The sequence below is a fragment of the Zea mays genome, chromosome 5 (assembly GCF_902167145.1).
Source record: "Zea mays cultivar B73 chromosome 5, Zm-B73-REFERENCE-NAM-5.0, whole genome shotgun sequence".
NCBI classification, from domain to species: Eukaryota; Viridiplantae; Streptophyta; class Magnoliopsida; order Poales; family Poaceae; genus Zea; species Zea mays.
In genome coordinates, this window is record NC_050100.1 from 79878420 (window position 1) to 79901644 (window position 23225).

Sequence of the window (23225 nt, forward strand, 5' to 3'; positions counted from 1 at the left end):
AGTGGTCCCGCGCGAGGAAGCAGGGCCTAGAACCGGTCCTGGTACTTGGCAACCGTACCGATGCGCCTGCACTCCGCTAGTTCGGCCAACGGCGCGGAACGCAGGGGCGGCTCGTACCGAAGGTGCAGCAGCTCCGTGAAGCGGCGCCAGGATGGCATGCCCTCGTTCGCCTGGACCATAAGGTACCACATCTGTGCGCCCTCCTCAAGGTTGTAGGAGGCCATCCATACATTCTCCTCCTCCATGATGTGCTGCTGATGGAAATACGGTTCGCACCGGCTGGTGAAAATCAGTGGATCAGATTTCCCATCATAGCGGGAGAAATCCATCTTTTGAAAGCGCGGCGGTCGATCATTGTGGTGCTGCCCATCATTGGTCCCATGGCCGCCTGACGAGGAGGTCTTTCCCTTCTGGAGCTCGACGACAGAGGATTGTAGGGCGGCGACCGTCGATGTCAGGGTCTCGATTATCTAGGCCAAATCAGAGGTGGTTGGCTCGGCCATGGTAGAGGTGGTGTCGGCGTAAGGCGGCGAGGTTGGTGGGCTTGGCTGGGATTGCGGCTGGGTGGAAGAAGTCGAGGAACGACTGGATCGCGATACCAGGTTGTCAAGGACCTCCCGACCTAGGGTAGCTGGCCCCTGACTACGGAGTTCGTAGCCACGGTCCGTCGTCGCCGGTGAGGTTTTTCCCCTCAGCCGTCGGCTTGTTTAGAGAGAGAGAGAGATTAGGAAATAATAATCTTGCTTCCTTTATTCCCTGCTGCCATGTGGCTTATAAATAGCCCTATGGGTAACCAACTTCTTCTATAAACTCTCAACTAACTCCTATTTTCTTGGACTTATCTGCTGCCAACTAACTCTCCACAATTCTCTCATCTCAATCTTATTCTCTAGCCTTATCTTTATTTCTAAATCTATCCACTGGTTGTGGCCTCCTCCTGTGCGCGTTCAGCGCGCTCTGCAGCGCGGCATGCGTCACGGCGACGCCTATATGTGCGCCCGCACATGACAGTGGACTTGTGGGCCAACATAAGGGCTAACCTCGCAAAGATGCAAGCCTCGCTCCTGGTGGTTGAGCAGGGGTTGCTGCAAATCAAGGCAGTGGAGCAACGTGAATGGCAGCTGTCGTTGGCCACACAGCACCAGACGTTGGCGGTTGTGCGGCTGCAGGCTACAGCGTGTGGCCTCCTAGTGCGTCGGCGGCTGCAGTGGGTGCGCCGGCAGATGCTCGAGGCAATCTTGGTGGCGGTTGACCTCGGCACACAGGAGCGCGACCTCGCCCTGTCGGACGGCCATCAGCAACCGTGTCAGCCTGCTGTCTCCAAGTGCGAGCATGGTGCGTGTCCCGCGGGCGACGAACTTCAACTCTACGGTAGATGCGGTAGGAAAGGTGCTCCCCTCGTCATCGGCAAGGGTGCACTGCAAAGCGCCACCATATTCCGCTACCAGCCGCCACGAGGGCGCCTCCGCTGGTCATTGTTGTGACCTACTCCAGGTGGCCATCCATGTGCTCCCCTTTCGTCCATATGGCGTCCATGGGATACAGGTGGCTGGCTGCACACATGCAAGCCCAATGCGCGTATGTAACACCACGTCCACTCCCGAACCGACAGTACTTACTCCTAGCGGCCCTCTAGGATCATAGACCATCCCCACAAACCAACACGAGTCTTTTGAGCACACTTTGTCCTTACTCATGCGCACGCGAGAAGACTTCCTAGTCGGTCACCCATCCCTAAATTGCTCCAAGCTAAGCGTGCTTAACTTGGAGGTTCATTGGAGAGGAGCTTCCGAAAAAGAAGATGCACCTTATTGGTATGAGTACTCTATTAATTCTATTAAGCCTTGGACCTGAATATCACCATCCACCAGGGCCAGGATATCACAGCGGAGGGTGTCTGCCTTATCTTAAGGGGTCAAAAAATAAAGAGTCGCAATCACATTTAGATTCGGAATAATAAAATAAGTCGAGATGTAAAAGGCTTATTTTTAGGTGATTAGGTTTGTGTCTAGATGAGTCGTCATTAGGTTGTAGCTCGAGGACGACCTGCTTGTCCAAAAGGGGTGTAGTGTCAGGGCCCAAGAGATTAGAAGTTGGCATTGTAGCACGCCCCTCAGGTTGTTTAGATAAAGATAGACTAGTTTGGGATAAGATTTGAATTAGAGATAAGATTAGATCTAGTGCTTAGGGGTCAAGGAACCCTCTCTATATAAGGAGAGGGATTGTATCAATTGAAGGTAAGCACGAGATTAGAAGGAAATCCCTTCTCTCTTGCCGGTCGTGGGCAAAGCCCTGCGGCTGGCCTCCCCAACGTGTCCTAACCCTAGCCGCAAGTTCTCTCTCTAGATCAGCCACGCACGCCCTGCGCCGTGCACAGCCTCCTCGCCTCCGCCGGCGACAACGCAGCTGCCACCCCCCCTCTCCCTCCCCGCTCATGCAGCCCTAACCCATGAACGGTACCCGTGGGTACTATAGCGTGGGGACAACACAACCACCACCCCCTTCTCCCTCACCCATGAATAGTACCATGGGTACTATAGCGCGGGGTACTACAGCACGGAACAGTACAGTACCGGCGGAACTGTAGCACCCTCAGCCATCCTATCTAGGAGATTAGTTGAGATTATCTAGAAAGGTTGTCAGTTAGTAGTTTGTTGAGAGTTTTTAGGAGAGTTTTAAGTAGATAAGGATCTAGATAGTGGCGGTCAACCGACCTATTTATGTAACCAATGGATGAGAAATAAAGTAAGCAAGAATTAGAAGGGAGAAACCCCCCTCTTGCTCGGTCGTGGGCAGAGGTGTAACGCCCTGAATTTGGGGGTAGAATTTTTTTCTTCTTTTCCCTCACCAAATTCAGGCGTTACCCTTTCCTTTTCTCTTTTCACCTCGCTAAACCTTGATCTTTTCCAAAGTATAGCGGGATTCGGCTTGAGGTCCCATGTAAAGCAAAACCCTAAAATATTTTATTCTGTGTGATGCACCATGCCGAACCATGCATACCTTTTGATTGTTTAAAAATGTGAATGCATTCATCTAGAGGAAAATAGATTTTAGAAAAAGAAAACCTTTTCCTTCTCTCCCCCCTCCTTCCCCATTTTCGGCCCAGCCCCCCCCCCTTCCCTTCCCGCCGTGGGCCGCCTGGCGGCCCAGCCGCGCCCCCCCCCCCCACCCCCTTTGGGCCCAGCCGGCCCAACCGCCCCCTCCCCTTTTCTTTTTTCCAAAAATCCCCTCCCCGCGGGCCCCGCTCGTCATCCCCTCTCTCTCTCTCTCCCTCACCCTAACCCTAGCCGTCGTCGCCCCGTCCTGCCCCCGCGCTGCCGCCGCCCCTCCCCGGCGTCGCCGCCGCGCCGGCCTCCCTCTCCGGTGAGGTTTCTCCCTCCCCCCTCCCTCCTCTCCTCCCCTCCCTCCTCCTTCCCTCCCGTCGGCGTCCCCCGCCCCCGCGCCATGGGCGCGCCCGCCTCGGCCCCGGCGAGCTCGGCCTCGGCCCCGACCCCGGCCGCCCCGGCCTCGCCCGCACCCGGCCGGCCCCGCGCCCGGCCGCCCTCTTCGCGCCGCCCCCGGCTATCCCCGGCCCGGCCGCCCCCGGCTCGACCGCCCTCGGCCCCTCGCGCCCGGCCGCCCGCTTGGCCGCCCGCCCCTCGCCGCCGCTCGGCCGCCCCGCCCACCCCCGGCCCCGGCGCGCCTCGCTCCGGCGAGCCCGCCCCTCGCCGCGCCCCGGCTGCCCCGGCTCGGCCGCCCTAGCGCCCCCTAACCCTAGTTGTCGCCCTCTAACAATCTAGTATCGGAGAGCTTGGGTTTCGATCAGCAACCATAACAATCTGGTATCGGAGAGCTTGGGTTTCGATCTACACCGCATGGCTTCTGCTGCCAATTTTGTCACACCGTCGGCCCCAACACTGTCGACATCCACATGGGCAGTCACTGCGCCCACGGCACTGTCGTCGATGCAGCCATCACCATCTCCATGGGCGACGCCACTAGGGGAAGCCACGGATCAGCCATCACCATTCTCCATCGATGGTGGATGTCAAGGACCTCCCGACCTAGGGTAGCTGGCCCCTGACTACGGAGTTCGTAGCCACGGTCCGTCGTCGCCGGTGAGATTTTTTCCCTCAGCCGTCGGCTTGTTTAGAGAGAGAGAGAGAGATTAGGAAATAATAATCTTGCTTCCTTTATTCCCTGCTGCCATGTGGCTTATAAATAGACCTATGGCTAACCAATTTCTCCTATAAACTCTCAACTAACTCCTATTTTCTTGGACTTATCTGCTACCAACTAACTCTCCACAATTCTCTCATCTCAATCTTATTCTCTAGCCTTATCTTTATTTCTAAATCTATCCACTGGTTGTGGCCTCCTCCTGTGCGCGTTTAGCGCGCTCTGCAGCGCGGCGTGCGTCACGGTGGCGCCTATATGTGCGCCCGCACATGACATCTCTCCCCCCCTCGAGACCCAGCTCGTCCTCGAGCTGAAAGTCTGGGTACTTGCTGCGGAATTCGTCGAGGTCTCCCCAGGAAGCAGACTCGACCGGTTCGCCCCTCCAGTGGACGAGAACTTGACGCACGCCTCGCGCCAAGCGTGCCTGAGTAACCTGCAGCGGTTCAGGGACCACGGCGTCGTTGTGGATGATTGGTAAGGCAGGCGGGGACGCTGGTGGAACGCCGACAAACTTCTTGAGGACACCCACGTGGAACACATCATGGAGGCGCGCCCCTGGCGGCAAGGCCAGGCGAACGGCGACGTCGTTGATGAGCTCAACGACGCGGTAGGGCCCCACAAAGCGAGGCTTGAGCTTGCCCGCGGTGGTCCTAGGCATTGAAGAAGCTGCCCGCTGCCGAAGACGAAGGAGGGCCCAATCCCCCGGCTGGTAGGAGACTTGACGGTGGTGCCGATCGTAGTAAAGCTTCTGGGTCGCCTGGGCCTGCTCTAGGCGGTACCGGACCTCCTCCAGGAAGGTCTCCCGAGCCTCCATGTCCCGGGCGACGGCTACCACCCTCGTCTCCTCCGGCTCATAAGAGCGGATGGAAGGTGGCTCTCGGCCATACACCACCCGAAACGGTGTGTCCCGAAGCGAAGTCTGGTACGCGGTGTTGTAGGTGTACTCAGCCCACGGCAACCAGCGCAGCCATTGGCGGGGGCGATCTCCAGTGAAGCAGTGCAGGTACATCACTATGACTCGGTTGGTGGCTTCCGTCTGGCCGTCCGACTGGGGATGAAAAGCGGATGTCATGTGAAGCTTAGTACCCATAAGCCTCATGAGCTCCTGCCAGAACGTCGAGGTGAACACGGGGTCGCGGTCGGAGACGATGGACTGCGGAACGTCGTGGAGGCGCACAATGTCGGTGAAGAATGCCTGTGCCACTGTCTCTGCCGTGTACGGGTGCGCGAGTGGAATGAAGTGGCAGTACTTGCTGAAGCGGTCAACCACGGACAGGATCACCGTCTTCCCATTCACGCGGGGTAGCGCCTCCACAAAGTCCAGCGCGATGTCGGCCCAGACCGCCGAGGGCACGGGTAGAGGCAAGAGCAACCCTGCTGGATGGAGATGCTCGGACTTGTACCGCTGAAAAGTGGAGCACGCCCGCACAAATTCCTGCACCAAGCGTCGCATGTTGGGGAAATGGAAATCACGGCGGAGCCGGTGCAGTGTACGGTGGACGCCCTCATTCCCGTCGCCGTGGACGGCCTCCAAAATTTCTTGCAGTAGTGGAGAGGCGGGGGGAATGTATAGGCGCCTCTCGTAGGCGACCATGTCGTCGACGACCGACCAGGGCGCGGTGCGGGTGCCTCGGCGCACCTCGTCGTGGATGGCCACCAGTGCCAGATCGGTAGCCTGGGCGTGACGCAGGCGGCCGATGAAGTTAAGCGCGGCGTAGAAATGGCCAACACGGCGCCCTCCTCAGTGTCACGGCGGGAGAGGGCGTCGGCCACCGTGTTCGTGGAGCCTGACCGGTACTCGACGGAGAAGTCGAACCCCAGCAACTTGCCGACCCAATGGTGCTGCGGAATCGTGGCGAGGCGCTGGTCGAGCAAGTACTTGAGACTATAGTGGTCCGTCTTGACGGTGAAACGCCGAGAGGGCGTCGGCCACCGTGTTCGTGGAGCCTGACCGGTACTCGACGGAGAAGTCGAACCCCAGCAACTTGCCGACCCAATGGTGCTGCGAAATCGTGGCGAGGCGCTGGTCGAGCAAGTACTTGAGACTATAGTGGTCCGTCTTGACGGTGAAACGCCGCCCCCAAAGGTATGGCCGCCAGTGGCGAACGGCCTAGACCAGGCCGATGAGCTCCCGCTCATAAGCTGCGAGGGAGCAGTGACGTGGAGCCACCGACCGACTGAAGAAAGCGATGGGGTGGCCCTCCTAGACGAGCACCGCGCCGAAGCCGTACGTCGAAGCGTCGCACCCTACGACGAACTGCTTGGTGAAGTCAGGGAGCGACAGTACGGGTGCGGATGTCACGGCCTCCTTGAGAGTACTGAAGGCCGCCGCTGCGTCGTCGTTCCATCGGAACCCCTCCTTTTTCAGGAGAGCGGTGAGGGGGGCTGCGATGATGCCATAGTTGTGGACGAATTTCCTATAGTAGCCTGCGAGCCCGAGGAATCCACGCGCCGCCCTGGCCGAGCGCGGTTGCGGCCAATCACGGATGGCCTGCACCTTGGTCGGATCCATGGCCACGCCCGACGCCGAGATGGTGTGGCCGAGGTAGGCGACGGTGTCCACGCCAAAAGCGCACTTGGAACGCTTAACAAAGAGACGGTGCTGTCGGAGCACCGAGAGGACGACGCGGAGGTGGCGCAAGTGGTCCGCCCAGGATGAGCTGTAGATCAGAATGTCGTCAAAGAATACAAGCACAAACCGACGGAGGTAAGCGCGCAGCACGTCGTTCATGAGAGCTTGGAAGGTGGCCGACGCGTTGCAGAGTCCGAAAGGCATGACCAAAAATTCGAAGGTGTCATGCGTCCGGAATGCTGTCTTGTCGATGTCGGCCGGCCTCATGCGGACTTGGTGGTATCCAGATCGGAGGTCGAGCTTGGTGAAGAAGCTGGCGCCATGGAGCTCGTCCAGCTAGGGCTGGGCATTTAAACCCGAGAACCGAACCCGAACCCGAATAGACCGAATTGGTCGGTTTTTCGGGTTTCGGTTTTCGGGTTCGATCCACATATCGTATCTATTCGGTTATCGGGTTAGGGTTCGGTTTTTGTATCATGTAACCCGAATAAACCAAAAAAACCGAACACAGATTGCTCACCAGCCAGCCCAATAGCTACTTGGCCCACTTAGCCAGCCACGGCCCAGTCTTTCCTTCCTCCCTCCGGTCCGCAGGCGCCCAACCGCCCAACCCTAGAGCTTCTGCACTGCTCGGCCGCCGCCTGCCGCAGCCCGCCGCCCCGCCGTCCGCCTGGACTCCACTGCTCGGTCGCCGCCCCGCCGTCCACTGCTCCCGGCGTCCTGCGTGGGCGCGGCTGGGCAAGCTCCATGGCGGACTGCTACTGCGTGGGCGGCATACTGCTCCTGCGTGAGCGAGCGGGCGTACTGCTACTGCGTGGGCGCGGCCGAGTCCCTTTCTGTCCGCGCCATGGAGCTTTCTGTCCAGCAGGCAGCAGCAGCTCCAGCTTTCACAGTGTCCCGGCGTCCTGCATGGGCGGCGTACTGCTACAATTTACATCACGAGCCAAGCTCCCAGCGTCCTGCGTGGGCGGCGTACTGCTACTGCTCCAGCTTTCCAAGCTCCAACTCCGGCGTCCGCTCCCAGCACCTGATTGTGTTATTCGGGTTCTATAGGAACCGAATAGACCGAACCGAATTTTTCGGTCTATTAGGGTTCGATTCCTGGAATTATGGGTTCGGCTTCGGTTCCTATTTTACAGAACCCGAATTTTGTAGAACCCGAATAACCCGAACCGAATTACCCATATTACCTGAATGCCCAGTCCTACGTCCAGCAGCTCGTCGACGACCGGGATGGGGAACGCATCCTTGATGGTATGGCGTTCAGCGCGCGGTAGTCGACGCAGAACCGCCACGAGCCGTCCGGTTTCTTAACCAAGAGCACCGGGGACGAAAACGCAGAGCTGCTGCGCCGAATGAGCCCCTGGTCCAGCATAGCTGTGCACTGACGCTCCAGTTCGTCCTTGTGCAGGGCGGGGTAGCGATACGGGCGTACTGCCACTGGCGGCACCCCCGGCACCAGGGTGATGTTGTGGTCCCAACTGCGTGGGGGAGGTAGGCCGCAAGGCTCACTGAAAACGTCGTTGAAGTCCGCCAAGAGCTCGTCGAGGAGCGTACTGGTGGCGGTGGTTGTGCTGACAGCAGCCGGTCGGCAGGCCGCGAGCCCCTGCCAGCAGAACCCCCTGCCCTGGAAGGTGAAGGAGATCGTGTGGTTGCTGAAATCCCACATGATCGGTCCCAGCGCTGCCAGCCATCGGGTGCCCAGGACCACGTCGTAGCCCGCCAAAGGCATGACGTATAGGTCAGCAGGGAAGCAGTGGCCGCCGATGTCCAGTGGTGCGCTGCGGATGACGCCCACACACGTGACGCGCTCCCCATTCGCGACCATGGCCGTGAGGCGTGGCCGGTGTTCGAGGGGCAGGCCCGTGCGTGCAGCCGCGGCTTCCGATATGAAGTTGTGGGTGCTGCCCGAATCCAGCATGGCGACGAGGGAGGTGGCCCCCAGCGTGACCTGCAGCTGCATCGTGTCAGTGAGCGCCACCACGCCCGCAAGAGCTTGGAGGGAGAATACCGGGGTCTCCTCAGTCCCGGCATCCTCGACAGCCTCATCTTCCTCCTCCTCAAGGCCCTCCAGTAAGAACAGTCGCTTACAGATGCAATTGTGGCCCCTTGTGAATTTGTCGTCACAATTGTAGCAGAGGCCAAGGCCGCGGCGCTCTTCTTGTTCTGCCTGCAAGAGGCGCTTGATGGTGCGGCCTTCGACGGTAATGGTCCCCGGCGCGGCCGGTTTGGCTCCTGGCGGCGCGGGTAGGGCCAGCCGGGCGGCAGGGGCCGGCAGTAGAGGACGCCCAGGAGCGCGCGCGGCCGGGGCGACGAATTGCTCGCGCAACTCGAATTGGCGCGCCAGACTCATGGCGGCGGCCAGCGTCTGAGGATTCTGGATCCTGACGTCGATGCTGAGTGGCGGCTGGAGTCCGCCGACGAAGAGTTGTACCCGCTGCGCCTCCTGGAGTGGTCCCGCGCGAGGAAGCAGGGCCTAGAACCGGTCCTGGTACTTGGCAACCGTACCGATGCGCCTGCACTCCGCTAGTTCGGCCAACGGCGCGGAACGCAGGGGCGGCTCGTACCGAAGGTGCAGCAGCTCCGTGAAGCGGCGCCAGGATGGCATGCCCTCGTTCGCCTGGACCATAAGGTACCACATCTGTGCGCCCTCCTCAAGGTTGTAGGAGGCCATCCATACATTCTCCTCCTCCATGATGTGCTGCTGATGGAAATACGATTCGCACCGGCTGGTGAAAATCAGTGGATCAGATTTCCCATCATAGCGGGAGAAATCCATCTTTTGAAAGCGCGGCGGTCGATCATTGTGGTGCTGCCCATCATTGGTCCCATGGCCGCCTGACGAGGAGGTCTTTCCCTTCTGGAGCTCGACGACAGAGGATTGGAGGGCGGCGACCGTCGATGTCAGGGTCTCGATTATCTAGGCCAAATCAGAGGTGGTTGGCTCGGCCATGGTAGAGGTGGTGTCGGCGTAAGGCGGCGAGGTTGGTGGGCTTGGCTGGGATTGCGGCTGGGTGGAAGAAGTCGAGGAACGACTGGATCGCGATACCAGGTTGTCAAGGACCTCCCGACCTAGGGTAGCTGGCCCCTGACTACGGAGTTCGTAGCCACGGTCCGTCGTCGCCGGTGAGGTTTTTCCCCTCAGCCGTCGGCTTGTTTAGAGAGAGAGAGAGAGATTAGGAAATAATAATCTTGCTTCCTTTATTCCCTGCTGCCATGTGGCTTATAAATAGCCCTATGGGTAACCAACTTCTTCTATAAACTCTCAACTAACTCCTATTTTCTTGGACTTATCTGCTGCCAACTAACTCTCCACAATTCTCTCATCTCAATCTTATTCTCTAGCCTTATCTTTATTTCTAAATCTATCCACTGGTTGTGGCCTCCTCCTGTGCGCGTTCAGCGCGCTCTGCAGCGCGGCATGCGTCACGGCGACGCCTATATGTGCGCCCGCACATGACAGTGGACTTGTGGGCCAACATAAGGGCTAACCTCGCAAAGATGCAAGCCTCGCTCCTGGTGGTTGAGCAGGGGTTGCTGCAAATCAAGGCAGTGGAGCAACGTGAATGGCAGCTGTCGTTGGCCACACAGCACCAGACGTTGGCGGTTGTGCGGCTGCAGGCTACAGCGTGTGGCCTCCTAGTGCGTCGGCGGCTGCAGTGGGTGCGCCGGCAGATGCTCGAGGCAATCTTGGTGGCGGTTGACCTCGGCACACAGGAGCGCGACCTCGCCCTGTCGAACGGCCATCAGCAACCGTGTCAGCCTGCTGTCTCCAAGTGCGAGCATGGTGCGTGTCCCGCGGGCGACGAACTTCAACTCTACGGTAGATGCGGTAGGAAAGGCGCTCCCCTCGTCATCGGCAAGGGTGCACTGCAAAGCGCCACCATATTCCGCTACCAGCCGCCACGAGGGCGCCTCCGCTGGTCATTGTTGTGACCTACTCCAGGTGGCCATCCATGTGCTCCCCTTTCGTCCATATGGCGTCCATGGGATACAGGTGGCTGGCTGCACACATGCAAGCCCAATGCGCGTATGTAACACCACGTCCACTCCCGAACCGACAGTACTTACTCCTAGCGGCCCTCTAGGATCATAGACCATCCCCACAAACCAACACGAGTCTTTTGAGCACACTTTGTCCTTACTCATGCGCACGCGAGAAGACTTCCTAGTCGGTCACCCATCCCTAAATTGCTCCAAGCTAAGCGTGCTTAACTTGGAGGTTCATTGGAGAGGAGCTTCCGAAAAAGAAGATGCACCTTATTGGTATGAGTACTCTATTAATTCTATTAAGCCTTGGACCTGAATATCACCATCCACCAGGGCCAGGATATCACAGCGGAGGGTGTCTGCCTTATCTTAAGGGGTCAAAAAATAAAGAGTCGCAATCACATTTAGATTCGGAATAATAAAATAAGTCGAGATGTAAAAGGCTTATTTTTAGGTGATTAGGTTTGTGTCTAGATGAGTCGTCATTAGGTTGTAGCTCGAGGACGACCTGCTTGTCCAAAAGGGGTGTAGTGTCAGGGCCCAAGAGATTAGAAGTTGGCATTGTAGCACGCCCCTCAGGTTGTTTAGATAAAGATAGACTAGTTTGGGATAAGATTTGAATTAGAGATAAGATTAGATCTAGTGCTTAGGGGTCAAGGAACCCTCTCTATATAAGGAGAGGGATTGTATCAATTGAAGGTAAGCACGAGATTAGAAGGAAATCCCTTCTCTCTTGCCGGTCGTGGGCAAAGCCCTGCGGCTGGCCTCCCCAACGTCTCCTAACCCTAGCCGCAAGTTCTCTCTCTAGATCAGCCACGCACGCCCTGCGCCGTGCACAGCCTCCTCGCCTCCGCCGGCGACAACGCAGCTGCCACCCCCCCTCTCCCTCCCCGCTCATGCAGCCCTAACCCATGAACGGTACCCGTGGGTACTATAGCGTGGGGACAACACAACCACCACCCCCTTCTCCCTCACCCATGAATAGTACCATGGGTACTATAGCGCGGGGTACTACAGCACGGAACAGTACAGTACCGGCGGAACTGTAGCACCCTCAGCCATCCTATCTAGGAGATTAGTTGAGATTATCTAGAAAGGTTGTCAGTTAGTAGTTTGTTGAGAGTTTTTAGGAGAGTTTTAAGTAGATAAGGATCTAGATAGTGGCGGTCAACCGACCTATTTATGTAACCAATGGATGAGAAATAAAGTAGGCAAGAATTAGAAGGGAGAAACCCCCCTCTTGCTCGGTCGTGGGCAGAGGTGTAACGCCCTGAATTTGGGGGTAGAATTTTTTTCTTCTTTTCCCTCACCAAATTCAGGCGTTACCCTTTCCTTTTCTCTTTTCACCTCGCTAAACCTTGATCTTTTCCAAAGTATAGCGGGATTCGGCTTGAGGTCCCATGTAAAGCAAAACCCTAAAATATTTTATTCTGTGTGATGCACCATGCCGAACCATGCATACCTTTTGATTGTTTAAAAATGTGAATGCATTCATCTAGAGGAAAATAGATTTTAGAAAAAGAAAACCTTTTCCTTCTCTCCCCCCTCCTTCCCCATTTTCGGCCCAGCCCCCCCCCCCCCTTCCCTTCCCGCCGTGGGCCGCCTGGCGGCCCAGCCGCGCCCCCCCCCCCCCACCCCCTTTGGGCCCAGCCGGCCCAACCGCCCCCTCCCCTTTTCTTTTTCCCAAAAATCCCCTCCCCGCGGGCCCCGCTCGTCATCCCCTCTCTCTCTCTCTCCCTCACCCTAACCCTAGCCGTCGTCGCCCCGTCCCGCCCCCGCGCTGCCGCCGCCCCTCCCCGGCGTCGCCGCCGCGCCGGCCTCCCTCTCCGGTGAGGTTTCTCCCTCCCCCTCCCTCCTCTCCTCCCCTCCCTCCTCCTTCCCTCCCGTCGGCGTCCCCCGCCCCCGCGCCATGGGTGCGCCCGCCTCGGCCCCGGCGAGCTCGGCCTCGGCCCCGACCCCGGCCGCCCCGGCCTCGCCCGCACCCGGCCGGCCCCGCGCCCGGCCGCCCTCCCCGCGCCGCCCCCGGCTGTCCCCGGCCCGGCCGCCCCCGGCTCGACCGCCCTCGGCCCCTCGCGCCCGGCCGCCCGCTTGGCCGCCCGCCCCTCGCCGCCGCTCGGCCGCCCCGCCTCGGCCACCCCCGGCCCCGGCGCGCCTCGCTCCGGCGAGCCCGCCCCTCGCCGCGCCCCGGCTGCCCCGGCTCGGCCGCCCCCGCGCGAGCCCCGCTCGGCCCCTCGCGTCCGGCCGCCCCCGGCCGCCCCGCCCTCGGCCGCCTCGCCTCTGGCGAGCCCCGCGTCCGCTCGGCCCCGCCCCGGCGAGCTCGGCCGCTCCCGTCGCGCCCCGGCTCGGCCACCCGCGCCCGGCCTCGCCCAGCCGTGTCCTCGCCCGGCCGCGTCCTCGCTCGCCCGTGCTCGCTTGCCCCGGCGCGCTTGCCCGCTCGCCCCGCCGTGCCTTGCTCGCGTCGTGACGGCCCCGGCGTGGCCTCGAGCTCGGCCCAGCGTGCCTTTAGCGCGCGGCTTTGAGCTCGGCTAGCGCTCGGCCCCGACGTGCGCACGACTAGTTCGTGGCATGTGCATGCGGTCTCGCGCGCGTGCTCGCGTAGTGCGCGTGCCTTGGCACGACCCGTCGTGCCCCGTCTACCCCCAGACGCCCCGTCTACCCCCCCCCCCTGTGTCCTATGCGCGCTAATCACGTGTTTATATTAATAAGATAGGAGTCTCAATTTGGAAATTGGTTACGTTAGTTAATTTGTATAGCTAATTGCCTAACTCATTTAATGTTAATCTACTAAAAGTGGTCACGTTTACATTAGTGCATGTAGCTAATTCTTTTGTTAAGACCAATTGGAATTAGAACACGTGACGTCTAGTTATTCATCAACCCATAGTGCGCCTCGGGCATAAGCTTTAACTCTCGCGAGACCTTTTCTCATTTCTTTCTAACCATGGTAAGTTCATTATCGTATGTGATATTCTATGCATATTTACTTCATTTGTTCTCTTGTATGGTGTACTGTTTGTTCCCTAATTTGAATGGATGGATGTATGTATGCTTGCAATCGCATAGAGAACGATCCGGTCGAAGAGCCCGAGGAACTCGCAGGAGAAACCCCTGAGCAGCAGTCGGTTGGTGGAGGCAAGTGTCCCTTGACCTATCTCTGTCCTATTCATTCTTTAATTCACCTCCTGCACTACACATTTATACTTAAGGATTGACTAGCTTTTGTTATCCATGTCCTTGTTTACCTATTTGGGTTGGATTATTATTGTTTAGCTCTATGCTATTGCTCAAACTCTAATCAATGAACATGATGAGATTATCTATGATACGCTGTTTTCCCTCTTCTTATTATGATGTGGTACTTGTGGCCTTCAAGGGGGCTCGAGCGGTTTCTCGAGTGCCTCTCCGTAAGGACCTGTTCGTTGGATGACCGCCCGGGAAAACAGTGCAACCATGAGGGTGGAATGGGATGGCCTTAGTTGAATAATTAGAGGAACCGGGGTGTAGTTCGCTTAGCCGTCGTGCCGTTAATGGGGCTCGGTGTATGCGGCTCACTCTGCCAAGTTTGGTTCGCCCCTTGGGGAGGAGTGCGGTGCATTTAGGAAACCTAACGGGCGGCTACAGCCTCGGGGAATCTTTGTAAAGGCTACGTAGTGAAACCCTGCATATTCACCTTGGTAGTGTTTAAGGGTTTGATCGGCCCGAGGCAAGAGGGAATCACGGCTTATGGGTAAAGTGCACAACCTCTGCAGAGTGTTATAAAACTGATATATCAGCCGTGCTCACAGTTATGAGCGGCCAAGGGAGCTCCAGTAATTAGTGGTACTTGATCAGAGGCATTATGGTACAGGTGGCTATGAGATCGATGGTTTTGGTTATGACTATGGTGCTGGTAAGTGGTATTCTTTCCGTTTGGAAAGGGTACATCGGGCTAATAACTTGGGTTAATGCTAAACCCTGGCTTTCTATTAGTAAATAATAATCTGACCAACTAAAAGCAACTGCTTGACTTATCCCCCACATAAAGCTAGTCCACTACAGCCAAACAGGATACTTGCTGAGTATGTTGATGTGTACTCACCCTTGCTCTACACACCAACCCCCCCATCCCCAGGTTGTTAGCATTGCAACCACTGCTCAGGAGAAGATGAAGCTGTGGAAGGAGACCTTCAGGAGTTCCAAGATTACGACGAGTTCTAGGCGTGGATTAGCGGCAACCCCCAGTCGGCTGCCTGTGAAGGCCGCGTTTATCTACGTTTCTTTTTCGCACTTTGATTTATTGTAAGGACTATATGGACGTCTCAGACGTATGATGTAATCGACTATTATTTCCCCTTTTAATACTATTTTGAGCACTGTGTGATGATGTCCATGTTATGTAACTGCTGTGTACGTGAATAACTGATCCTGGCACGTACATGGTTCGCATTCGGTTTGCCTTCTAAAACCGGGTGTGACAAGAGGCCCCCGGCTGGCCTCCCTGGCGCCCCCTAACCTTAGTCGTCGCCCTCTAACCCACGCAGGGTACTGTTCATTGGCGTATCTACTGTTCATTGACGGGGTACTGTCCCCTCGTGAAAACTCTCGTGAGCATTACCCTAAACCCTCGGGAAACCTCCCTGTCGCATCTACTGTTCATTGGCGGGTACTGTTCGCTCGTGAGCAGTACCGAGCCGCCTCCACCAGCAACTCCCAACCATCGATCCCCCTCTCCAATCCCTCACCGATCAGCAACCATAATAGAAACAGATAAGAAGTTTTATTCAAATTTTTTATTTTGCATTTATGTTATTTAAAAAATGTGAACAAGATAGTAGCTACTTCATAAACTATAATATATAAAACCAGGGGCATATTCACATCATATAGCAGGAACCTGAGTATACTTCACAACATCCTTCTCAAAAGTCTCGTAAGTCTGAGCTTCCAAATTATCCATTAGAGGCTGCACCAAAAGGAAAGTCATGGCCCATTAATATATGATGATGAAGAGTAATGGAGGGCGAAGTATTTCTGTACTGTTTTAGAAGGAAAACAAACATAGGGATGTCAGGTTGTCAGCAGAATAAGTGAATAACCTTGTGAACTAGGGGAAATTCCTTACCAGAAAGATTGTTTGAAGAAATTTGAATTGTTAAACCTCAAAGTAGGATAAAGTGAGCATCATCTGCCTTAGACTACGAATGCATTTAACCTATTTGTAAGGCTGTAGTAGTACAAGGATGAGATCATGGGTTCAAACCGCAAGCAGTTACAATTTCAGTTATCTTCCTTGAAGTAGTGAAGCCTGACAACCAGCTAAAATAAAGTTTGAAAAGGCTGGCTGGACATAAGTTTAACCTGAACATCCTCTAGACACACGAGATGCTAGGCTTCAGACTTATTAAATTATGGATGCATCAATGCATGTGAAAGGGCCTCTAACCGAGTTGGTTAGATAGTCTGAGTAGCACTCCTCAAGTCCCGGGTTCGACTCCTCGTGGGAGCGAATTTTAGGCTGTGGATAAAAAAAAATCCCTCGTCTTTCTCACGCCAAAGCACAGGTCTAAGGCCCGGTCACGGTCGTGTTCTCACATGGGCTACGGTGTCGTTGTGTATGGGTGAGACAGGGGTTCAGGGGTTTACTCGACCTACGTACCTACGTGAGAAGGTCTTCTTCTTAATATAATGCCCGGTGGTTGTCTTACCCCCCACAGGTCGAGTTTTTTATATTATGAATGCATAAAAATCAACCTTAATGACCAAACACACGATTTTACATTTGTAACTAAAACAGCTGGCTTTGGTGAAATTTCAGTGAACTCGTCAATAATGAAACCCTTGAACCCAGATAATGGTTTTGGGGGCAGTATAAGTAACCCAACCCATGACCCAAGAAAGAATTAGTTTTAGGCACTACAGAACTACTGCCAAATACAACATAATTACCTGGAGAGGAGACTGCAAAAAATCCCTGTAATTAATCTGAATCAAGTAATATGACAAGAAGTCAATGAATATCCCAGTCAAGCAGTTAAATCTTGGGCTACAGCGTGTCTGCTAGAATGAATACCTCAAAGCGTTCCTGCTCAGGAAGCGGATCCATCTTCTGATACAGGTATGCAATGTACTCCAGGTACGGAGCTAATGCATGTCGAACATAGGAATCTAAAAGAACAGTTCAATGCTAATTAACAATATAGGCAAGTACTGAGTCATGCTACGAAATGAAAGTAAATTTACAGTGAGAACTAGAATCAGGCGATTAGCTAATACATAGGGCAGTATAATCATAGAAATGATCATGTTGCTTCATGAAGAACTGGAGCTTAGAGATATAAACATTTGAAGTTAAGAACTCTTGTATTTCTTCCTGGAGTTGACGGGGGTATTAAAATTATTGAACTGTAACGTAGCCACTGAACTACCTCCATCCATCAACGTAAGGCATATTTTGTTTTAAAAAGTCGAACTTTAGAAACTTTGACTAACAGTTAGTTAAACTATATGTGTGTTCAATGTAGAAAAGGTATAGATTCGTATTCAAAATAATTTTAAGACTTTAGGGGTGATAACCAATGTCAAATTAGCTTTCAAAGACTTTCATCCCAGAATACGCCTTACATTGACGGATGGTGTCTTATTGTAAATAATCGAGCACAAACTTCCCAAGCCAAAATAAGGGGCAATCCAAACAAAAAAATCTAGGGGTGGGGGGCTATATTTGTTTGTTGCAATATGAATCACTCTGTTTATGAACAATCGTGTGTGATTAAAGCACTAACCTTCAGCGTTGCCCTCATCGCCTGAGAGCACTCCTTCAGATGCTGGAAAAACATTGTGATTCGATCTCCCAGAGATTATCGCCTAAATAGAACAAAAAAATAACTCAAGGACGATATCCGACACAGTTACCTCAATTAAAACAAAAAAATGCCATATATATAATTATATGAGAGAGAGAGAAGGCAAGTTGGAAACTAGAAGCATATAACATTGGATCATTGACTCGAGACTCACGAGAATGAAAATAGAATAGTGCACTAAGTGTAATCATAAAAGCAAAAAAATAACAAACCTGAACAGAATGATTAAAAAGTCCAGTTAGCAGCCTCTGATGCCGCTTTGATAAACAAGGATATCCTCTTGCATTTGTAAGAAAAGCCTGCGATGTAAAAAGACAAGCGGTGACCTGAGTTTCCATTGCCTGACAGCACATCAACATGAATTTGTTAGATAAAAAACTGTGATTACATTGGTTTGCAGAATAGCAGCCCTTACAGGCTCCCCAAACCAGCGCCCTAATGAGTTCATTGATGGCAGTGTGCCCCTGGTAAAAGAATGCATCTTTTTGAATACCAAAGCTATTGCATTATAGATTAAGAATAATTAAATAGTTGCAAAAGTACTGGTATGGGCAGGTATGACACTTACGAAATATCAAGTGCCACGCATAGTTGGCTACTATGGTCACATAGCAATCTGAATGAATTCCATAATTCCCATGAGTCTGCTATTTCACTCTGTAGCTAAAGAAAACACATAAACGCGTGCATTATATATAATCCTGAAATACTTTTACACCATGTTCCAGGCACACTCAATTATCAAAAAAAAATTACCGTGTGGTTGTTGTTCTTTATTTTATCAAGATCACCATCCATAGGCTCGGACTTCTCCAGAGGCAACCTAAGCCACAACTTGAGAAAGAAGCAGATGAAAAAATAAAATTCAGATATAAGCATATCTGGAACATGGATAAAACTGAAAGAATGAGAACTGGGAGATGGAGAGCAATACATTCATATTGGTCAGGCCTTGCAAAATTTGATTCACAACTCTGGCATAATTGCCGCAAAAAGATCTCCTGGGGGCAGGAATAACACATGCCTGCATGGACGTGCACCAAAATTCATTTTGTTTCTTCGAAAAGGAAAACGCTGCATGAGACAGTCAAGCTAACAAAGTTTTGAGCTACCATCAAAATCCTAAGATTTTGTATTGGAATGGAATTGCCCTTGTTTCTAGAGCTTGAGAGATGGTGAAAACCTGAGATGATTCACACAAAAAATAACCGGCGAAGAAATAATATGCTATGCCAATAGGGATTTCAAATTCCAGGGCAGCCCACAGGTTATCTGGAACTAGAAATCCCAGGCTCACTGGGAGGAACTGACGCCAGTGGGAATATCCACTGTGAGATGTTTTTACTCGTAACGGAATACAATTGTTAATCGAATGCTCTTGGAAGTTAAACACTGTTTAAGATTGTGAAGGGGATTTCAAATGTGAACAGACCAGCAACCAACAGTTACTGGCTCTCGGTAGAGTTAGAAAATGAGTAAAATACAGTAGCGGTCAAACTTGACACGCTATATCACTTGAGTCCCCGAACTCAGAAAACAAGAAAAATGGGTCCTATAACTTGGTCAACCCGTGCAAAACCGGGTTTGCTCAAACCGGATGCCGACGTAAGTACGTGACATACCAAGTTGGAGCACACTAATGAAATTTCAGGGACCCAAGTGACTCCAATGTTGCACGCCACATCAGCATCCGGTTTGAGCGAACCTGTTTTTCAACGATTTTTTATGGCTGCCAAGTTCCATCACCCGTTTTTGACCCAAGTGACTCCAATGTTGCACGCCACATCAGCATCCGGTTTGAGCGAACCTGATTTTCAACGATTTTTTATGGCTGCCAAGTTCCATCACCCGTTTTTCTGATTTTGAGAGTTCAGGGACCTAAGTAACACTAAGTAACACAGTATGCAAGTTCGAGCACTGTTGATGCATTTTACTCTTAGAAAATTGTATCCTTCTACAATGGTTTTTCAAGTCCTGAAGGCAATGTATTGCCCAAGTCTTCGATTTTGAAACAGTCAGTGGTTCGTTACAAACTAACGGGTGAATGCATCATGAACGGTGGAATGAGACAACTGGACCTGCAGCGAAACGTGAGATGCCCAAGCGATCTCCTGCTTCAGCGTGAGCTCGGAGTCCAGCCGGAGCCGCTCGTCCTCCGCGTCCAAATCAATCCACTCGCTGATCTTCCCGACGACGTGGTTGCTCCACTGGGACGGGCCGAGGACGAGGTCCGACGCTGACACTGGCAGAACGGCGCCGGGCGCCGGCCGGTAGTTGGGATCAACCTGCGGCACGCAGCAGAGCAGAGCATCTCAGAAGGGGGCAGGGGCGTTGAAGAAGGCATACGGCGGAAAAAGTGCTAGTGTGCCCACCAGAGGGGCGAGGATGAAGTCGAAGGCGGAGGCGAGGGAGTGATTGAGGACGGCAGGGAGGCCCTCCCCGGCGGGGAAGTCGAGAACCTCCACCCCGCAGTAGCGGGAGTCGCTCTTGTCCCCCGAACGCTGCCCCAGCGGCATCCCTGCCAGACGGGTGTAAACAGCGCTTCTCCTCCGTACGATGCTGGTTGCTGATGGCCGCCCGCCGCCGAAGCCAACGGGGAAGGAGGGAAGAGGGCGTGGTGTGGCTAGGGATTAGGGGTTTGAGAGGCGGGCTGGGGACAGGGGCTTTCGGGATTTGGCCATTTGGCAGCTGCTTCTGATTACTCTTGGTCTTGGCTTGGAGTCTCTCTCTCTTCTCTCTAGCGCTTTTGCTACTGGATGGCTTACTGACATGTGGGACCCTGTATATATGGGTAGAGGTCTTGATGTCCAACTCCGCGAAACTCCATTGCAAAAAGTAATATAATTATATACAGTATACATTTAATACTTATCTAGATCTAAATAAATCGTTCTATCTTCTTTAAATACGTTTGTTATATATGTCTAAATACAACGATATTTAGATGTAGCTGTGTAAGAGCACACAAGAATTAAAATACTATATCATTTAAAGTGTTTCAGACACTAAGAACAAATTGAGCTTCGACAATTAAGTCTTAAATCATGTGTTTTAAAAATAAATTGCATTGTACAATATATTTGGATCACTTTGTTGTCTATCTATATTTTTTATAATAAATTATAAATTATGGCATTATTGGAGTTTTTTTAGTTGAACCATACAATTTAAAATAGAACACTAATTTAAGGCATTGTTAGAGATGCTCTAACAAAATTTACATACATACAAAACCAATAATAACTTATAACTAAAAACAAAAAGAGTATTTGCACAAACTAAAATTTGAGAGTGAGAGGAATGACATATAAAGTGTTACATATAAATCCAAGATGTTGTTTGAGTTGATTTTGTGCAAATTGTATAGTCGGGTAGGACTTGGAACGAGCCAATATTGGCTCACTCGGATCGGTGTGGACATGTGGCTCGTCTCGCCACGCTCACTCAACGAGCTAAAGAATAAGCCTCGGCTTGGCTTAAAGTTGTCTCACAAATCATGAATTATAGATAAATATTATTGTATTACATAGTAAACTAATAATATATATATGTGGATTATACATTACGAATAATTTAGATTATAAATGCAATATAACCTTCGTCAAAGGCTAAGAAACAAGACAATGTCTATAAAATTATCCAATATGAATCATTATTCTGCATATTGATTATTTTGATACATCTCACGAGCTAAAACGAGTTAGCTCGGCTCACTACACCAGCGAACCCAAAATCTAGCTCAGAGTGGCTCGTGGGTCGCTCCACCCGAGTCGAGCTATTCCGAACTCGAGTCGACTCATGAGCCTCAACCTTAATTTTCAATCCTAAATTGAGTGATTTGTGGATAGAGGATAAAGTCATGAATTGCATAGTGACGATAGATCGTGCATGTCGACTCTTGGTAGTATTACCATTCATTATTCCAGAAGTTTCCGGAGCAGCGCGCGCCTAGACGCCTCCACGTCGCGCCGCGCTAAGAACGGGTGTTCGAGCAACTATATCGGAAGCAGAATAGGGGACATCAAATAGTAAGGTTCTGTGTTTCCTCGAAGGTCTGAAGTTAGCTCCGCGCCGGGCTTTCGTCGGCGATGGTCGGACACCATTCCCTCCCCGTCCACCCCGTCGTGCCCCTCGTCTCCCATGTGGTCAGTGGGTGCCGATACCGTTGAGGTGATCTCCTTTTCCCCTCTCCCCTGCCCTCTGGTCTTATGGCTTTCTTCTGGATGGATCTGGTGAAAGGGAAATAGGGGTAACCTTTTCCCACAATTAATTTTGGTGGATGAATGCCCAACATAAATATGTGGACTAATTAGTTTGCTCTAGAATACATGTTCTACAGGTGCAAAAATGTTCAACTCAAACCAATAAATATTCAAGTTAGGGATCAAATACAAAGGAGAAAAAGAAACCAGAGTGTGCTGAGGGACGGCGCACCGGACTGTCCGGTGTGCCACCAGACTGTGTCCGGTGTGCCAGGACCGTACAACTCAAACCAGCCACTCTCCGGTTTCTCCAAGCGCCCTCCGCTATAATTCACCGGACTGTCCGGTGCACCAGCGGAGCAACGGCTATCCAGCACAATGGTCGACTGCAACGGCGCCCTAACAGCGCTACAGTGAAGAACAGTGCGCAACAGAGTCAGAGGCGCACCGGACAGTGAAACAGGACATGTCCGGTGTGGCACCGGACTGTCCGGTGCCGCACGAGGACAATGCCTCTAACAGTCGACTGAGTCAGAACCCTAACGGTTGGGTGACGTGGCGTGTACCGGACTGTCCGATGTGCCCATCGACATTAGCCTTCCCTAACGGCTTGTTGGTGGTTGAGGGCTATAAATACCCCCCAACCACTACAACTCCAAGCATCCAAGTTTTCTGAAGTTCTCATTCAATACAAGAGCTAGTGCATTCACTCCTAGACACAAATCAAAAGATCAAAGCATCTCCAAGTCCCAAATACATTCCAACCACCTAGTGACTTGATAAAGTGTTTGTTCGTGTTCTTTGTGCTCTTGTTGCTTGGATCACTTTCTTCCTTCCTCATTCTTGTTCCCGAGAGATTTGTAATCAAAGCGAGAGACACCAAGTGTGTGGTGGTGAGAGCACCTAGAGGGGGGTGAATAGGTGATCCTGTAAAACTTAAACTTTAATGCCACAAAACTTAGTTAGGAGTTAGCACAATAAAGCCAGGTGGCTAGAGAAGAGTCTTTGCAAGACACGATAACCACAAGAAGATCAATCACAGATAGACACAGTGGTTTATCCCGTGGTTCGGCCAAGTTCAACACTTGCCTACTCCACGTTGTGGCGTCCCAACGGACGAGGGTTGCAATCAACCCCTCTCAAGCGGTCCAAAGACCCACTTGAATACCAAACACTCGGAAATACGAAACATTAGGTTTGTTACCGGTTAGTAGCTCATACGAAGTCTTCTTGAGGAGGCGATGAAGGTAGACCCGGTTGATGGTGTGGCAAGCCGTGTTCACGACTTCCGACCAAAAGCGCTCGGGGGTTTGAACTCTCCAAGCATCGTCCTCGCCATGTCTATAAGCGTCTTGTTCTTCCTCTCTACCACACCATTTTGCTGTGGTGTGTAGGGAGCGGAGAACTCGTGCTTGATTCCTTCCTCCTCAAGATACTCCTCCACTTGAAGGTTCTTGAACT

The 23225-nt window shown here is 52.9% G+C and overlaps 1 protein-coding gene across 2 annotated transcripts in view; it reads right to left on the minus strand.

The window, feature by feature from the left end:
- Positions 1-20320, minus strand: part of LOC100273548 (uncharacterized) — a 29607-nt gene extending 9287 nt beyond the window's left edge. Inside the window, exons 1-11 of one of the 2 annotated variants that reach the window (NM_001147966.1) lie at positions 19935-20205; positions 19641-19847; positions 18497-18586; positions 18319-18396; positions 18131-18219; positions 17951-18026; positions 17775-17861; positions 17482-17563; positions 16770-16864; positions 16646-16681; positions 15594-15662 (exon numbers count right to left, since the gene is read on the minus strand). In NM_001147966.1, the coding sequence (NP_001141438.1) occupies positions 15594-15662; positions 16646-16681; positions 16770-16864; positions 17482-17563; positions 17775-17861; positions 17951-18026; positions 18131-18219; positions 18319-18396; positions 18497-18586; positions 19641-19847; positions 19935-20078 (1053 nt within the window). In that variant the 5' untranslated portion in view covers positions 20079-20205. Of the gene's footprint in view, positions 1-15593; positions 15663-16645; positions 16682-16769; positions 16865-17481; positions 17564-17774; positions 17862-17950; positions 18027-18130; positions 18226-18318; positions 18397-18496; positions 18587-19640; positions 19848-19934 lie in introns of both variants that reach the window. The other variant, XM_008683230.3, reaches the window with a different exon arrangement.
- Between the last annotated feature and the right edge of the window lie 2905 nt (positions 20321-23225).